This window comes from Carlito syrichta, unplaced genomic scaffold (assembly GCF_000164805.1).
Source record: "Carlito syrichta isolate Samal-C Ts95f unplaced genomic scaffold, Tarsius_syrichta-2.0.1 Scaffold315812, whole genome shotgun sequence".
Classification (NCBI taxonomy): domain Eukaryota; kingdom Metazoa; phylum Chordata; class Mammalia; order Primates; family Tarsiidae; genus Carlito; species Carlito syrichta.
Genome location: NW_007259908.1, coordinates 654,554 through 658,618, shown reverse-complemented (window position 1 = coordinate 658,618; position 4,065 = coordinate 654,554). Strand labels below are relative to the sequence as shown.

At 49.0% G+C, this 4,065-nt stretch overlaps 1 protein-coding gene across 1 annotated transcript in view; it reads left to right on the top strand.

The window, feature by feature from the left end:
• Positions 1 to 2,257: 2,257 nt before the first annotated feature.
• CUNH2orf91 (chromosome unknown C2orf91 homolog) overlaps positions 2,258 to 4,065 on the top strand; it is a gene marked incomplete at its 3' end in the record, with an annotated part of 8,248 nt that continues 6,440 nt past the window's right edge. The window contains 3 exon segments of the mRNA XM_008073299.1: positions 2,258 to 2,329; positions 3,442 to 3,669; positions 3,671 to 3,783. Of these exon segments, the coding sequence (XP_008071490.1) occupies positions 2,258 to 2,329; positions 3,442 to 3,669; positions 3,671 to 3,783 (413 nt within the window).

The following is a 4,065-nucleotide window of genomic DNA, read 5'->3' as shown; positions in this document are numbered from 1 at the left end:
AAAAAAGCAAAAGTGACTTTGCCTGTGTGTGTGTGTGTGTGTGTGTGTGTGTGTGTGTGTGTGTGTTTGTATTCTCTCTCTCTCTTTCTCCCCTCCCTCCCTCCCACCCTCTTTCTCTCTCTGTGTTCCCAGATAAAAAGATCTATTCTAAGGTCGTTAATTTACTTACATAGAACCCAAAATGGAGATGGCAATGGAAAACCACTTCAATACTAGAGTGGCCATCTGTTTGAATATTTGCCCTTGTGAATCAAAGCAAGCAGTTGACTGTCTGGACTGTTTTTCCCCGTTTGTGGTACTCTAGAAACACAGCCTCAGGACTTTGGCAGAGAATAGAACCTGTGTGCATATGTGTGCATATGTGCGCACGCATGTGTAGAGTATGTATGAATAAGCACTGGTGAAACGGAAAATAAAATAGCAGCTGGTCCAAGTGCAAAGGTGTTTACAATTAATTGATCACTACCAGTTACAGATTTCTTTGTTCCTTCTCCACTCCCAATGTTTCTCTTGACTGTCCAAATAAATAAATAAATAAAATAAAATAAAATAAAATAGCAGAAGTGCCTAAGTGTGTGCTCTCTGCCAGGTGTTTTATTTTTATTTTTATTTTTTTTGAGTTGGAGTCTCACTCTGCCGCCCAGACTGGAGTGCAGTGACACACTTCTGGCCACCACAGCCTCGACCTGCTGGGTTCTGGCGATCCTTCCGCCTCAGCCCTCCAAGTAGCCAGAACTACAGGTGTGCGCTACCACATCCAGCTAATTTTTTATTTATTGTAGAGGTAAGGTCTCGCCAAGTGGCCCGGGTGGGTCTTGAACCCGTGGGCTCAGGCAATCCACTCCCCTTGGCCTCCCAGAGTGCTGGGATCACAGGCTGAGCCACCAAACCCAGCCAAGTGTTTTTATTTCATTTACCCCTTGTAATGAACCAAGGGAGCAGAGTATCATTAGCATTGCATGTGAGGAAACTGAGGTTAAGGCGGGTGAGAGAGTTTGTACCAAGTGAGAGAACTCATGTGGCTGACTCAGAAGGCTGAGCTCTCTTCACTCTGAGGATGGGAGGTGGGAGGAAAGAAAGGAAGAGAGCCAGTGGGAGTGGAAATATGGAGAGAAAGAGACCGAATACCCCTGGGACAGGGTCTAAAACATTCTGGGAAAACACATAATGAAGTCTGGGCCACGGTGTTAACTCTGCCTGTGCCTGAATGTACCCTGACTTGCAGACACCTTAAGGTCAGTAAGTGTGCTTTCTTCTTCTTGCCGGATGGAGGCCTCACCTGCCATGATGGCGGTTTGTCCCAGTGCTGATACTGGAGCCTGGTCTTCTCCATCTGGACCCAGTCTCCCACAGTGGTGGGGGGGAAAGCAGGACCTTGCTTAGGGACCGCTGCCCAGGTGGGAGGCAGGTCTCTCAGTTCTTGTCCTGTGCTAGGTCAGCTGTGGGAGAGTGCCCAGAACCCAGGGGTGAAGCAAGGCTGGAGTGGCTTCTTGGAAGGGCCAATTGCTCCCAGCAGCTTGGCTGCAGTCACCTGACACCACCTCCCTCATTTCCTCTGCATCTTTCTAGTGAGTGGCAGCAGGGACTCTTGGCTGCAGCCGGTTCTCCTTAACCAGTCACCAGGTGCTCAGGACGAGTCATCCAGATGGAGCTGTGATGATGTGGATTTCATCCTCATCACAGGGGACCTTGTGGGAGAGAAGCTCCCTTCCTCCCCCTCCAGCCCACATTCCTCTTCCCAGGGCAGCGCAGGGGCTACCACCTCCCTGGTCTTGAGAAGCTCTGCAGGACCTCCTTGCCTGAGCCCTCCTGGGTGAGGAGCCAAGTCAGGGTAAGCCTGTGCATATGAGGCCTCAATTTCAGATTAGATTCCCAAATTCAATTTCCTATTCCTTAATTTAATTCTGCATTTTAGTTTTGTTTTTATTATTTACATGGGTTCCCTTTAATGATTCCAAATTGCTGCTGCCCTCTAGCAGTATTTTGTCTTAGGTTAACTTCTTGAAAACCGATCAGCATTGGAGTTTATTCCGCACTGGGTTTAGTTATTTTCTGAAACGAAGCACAATTAAATTAGAATAATGAACATGCTCTTTAGAGGATTAATTCATAATAAGCAGGCCATGTGCTACAGCTCACAGAAGAAAGGGCACGAGGATCGAAAGCTGTTTTTCCTGCTTAAATATGAAAAGTACATTCTGCAGAGCAGAACAAATCAGCTAATGACATCCAGAGCGCTGGCCAGCCCCAGCGCGGCATGGAGCTGGCATCTCGAGTTAGCACAATCCCCACCAATGCCGCTCGCTGCCTACCTTACTGCCCCGAGAAGGTTGGCAATAGGCAGTGTGCTTGCCTTCTCCCCAGCGCAGCTAATAGAGGCCACCATGGGCCTCCTAGATCCTGCCACAGGGAGCCCCAGTGGCTTTCCAAGCTTTACCCTCAGAGTTTCCTAGAGCCCATTCATTCATTCATTCTTTCAACCAAGGAATGTTTCACTAGCTCTTGTTATATGTCAGGCATCCATGGGCCCACCCTTGGAATATATCAGTGAAGAAAACATACAAAGACCCCCACCCTGTTGGAGGTGACGTTTGAGTGGGTAAAGACAGAAAATAAATGGTGGACATAATAAGTAAATTATATATTATGTTAGAAGGTGATGAGTGCTAAGGAGTAAGGGGATTGAGAGTGGGATGTGTGGTGTGTGTGTGTGGTTTGCATTGTTAAATATGATGGGTTGGAGTAGGCTTGTGGGGAGGGTTTCAACCTAACAAAGACTCGAAGGAGGTGAGAACATAAGCCACTTTCCAGAGTGTTTCTGGGGTGAAGAGCGTTCCAGAAGAAACAACTCCAACAAAAGCCCTAAGATAGGAGCGCAGCTGGTGAGTTGAGGAAGGATGAGGTGAGTGGGAGGCTGGAAGGAGTGAGTGAGTGGGAGACAAGGGGTCTTGGTGAAGTGGGGCCTTGGCCTTTACACGGAAAGCCAGGGCAGGTTTTTGAGCAGAGACAGGACATGATCTGACCTTTTTAAAAAGATCTCTGTAGCCGGGTGTGGTAGCGCGCGACTGTAGTTCCAGCTACTTGGAAGGTTGAGGCGGATGGATCGCCGGAGCCCAGCAGGTTGAGGCTGCGGTGGCCGGGAGCGGCCATTGCACTCCAGTCTGGGTGACAGAGTGAGACTCCAACTCAAAAAAAAAAAAAAAAAAAAAAAAAATCTCTGGCTGCTGACACAGAATAGACTTGATGGGGGAGGTGGGATAGGGTGGGAGACCTGCCAGGAGGCAAACAGGGTAAACCTCTGAAACTCCAGCCCCAGATTTTCCCATACCATGTTCTCTCTGCCCCTCAAAGTGCTGAGCTCAGGTCTCATAGCCAGGCAGAGCTCAGGTCTCATAGCCAAGCATGGAGGCTTAGAGTCTCCTGTAATCCCCTACCTGCTAGAAAGACAAGAATAATGTTTATAAGCAGCCAGCGCTCATATGCTGTGAAGATGTCCAGACTATATTCTTTGCTTGGTCCTGGAGAGCCCTCAGCATTCCCTCCCAAACTCTCCCACTGACTCATGGACCAGAAGATCAGATTTTGCAATGGAGGGAAACCTGTAGGCAGGGGACAGCTTTGCAAGTTCCCTTTGGTTTCCTCAGGCACGTCCGAGACACCTCTCAGCTAGGTCACCAACAAGGTACACAAGAAGGCTTCTGTTGTGCAGCTGCCACAGAAACAGGGGACAGATCAAAGCAGGAGGGGAACAACATCTGCGGTAACCAGAGCAAAAATGAGGTACAAACAAATGGAATGGATAAATAAGCAGATGAATGATTGATGGGTGAGGGGATGAATGATTAATGAATAAATGAATGATTGATGCAGAAACAAATGCGTGGCCTGCAGCCTGACTCCTGCTCCCTGCTCGGGATATAGTCTCTCCTGAGAACCGAGGCTCTCACCCCTGGAATTTCTTGCTGGAGTTGGGATCACATCCGCGTTGGCACCCAGAGGTGGAGAAGGCTTTGGCTTAGGAGTGGGGGCCTGGGACTGCTGGGGAGAAGGGGTGGGAAGGGGGCG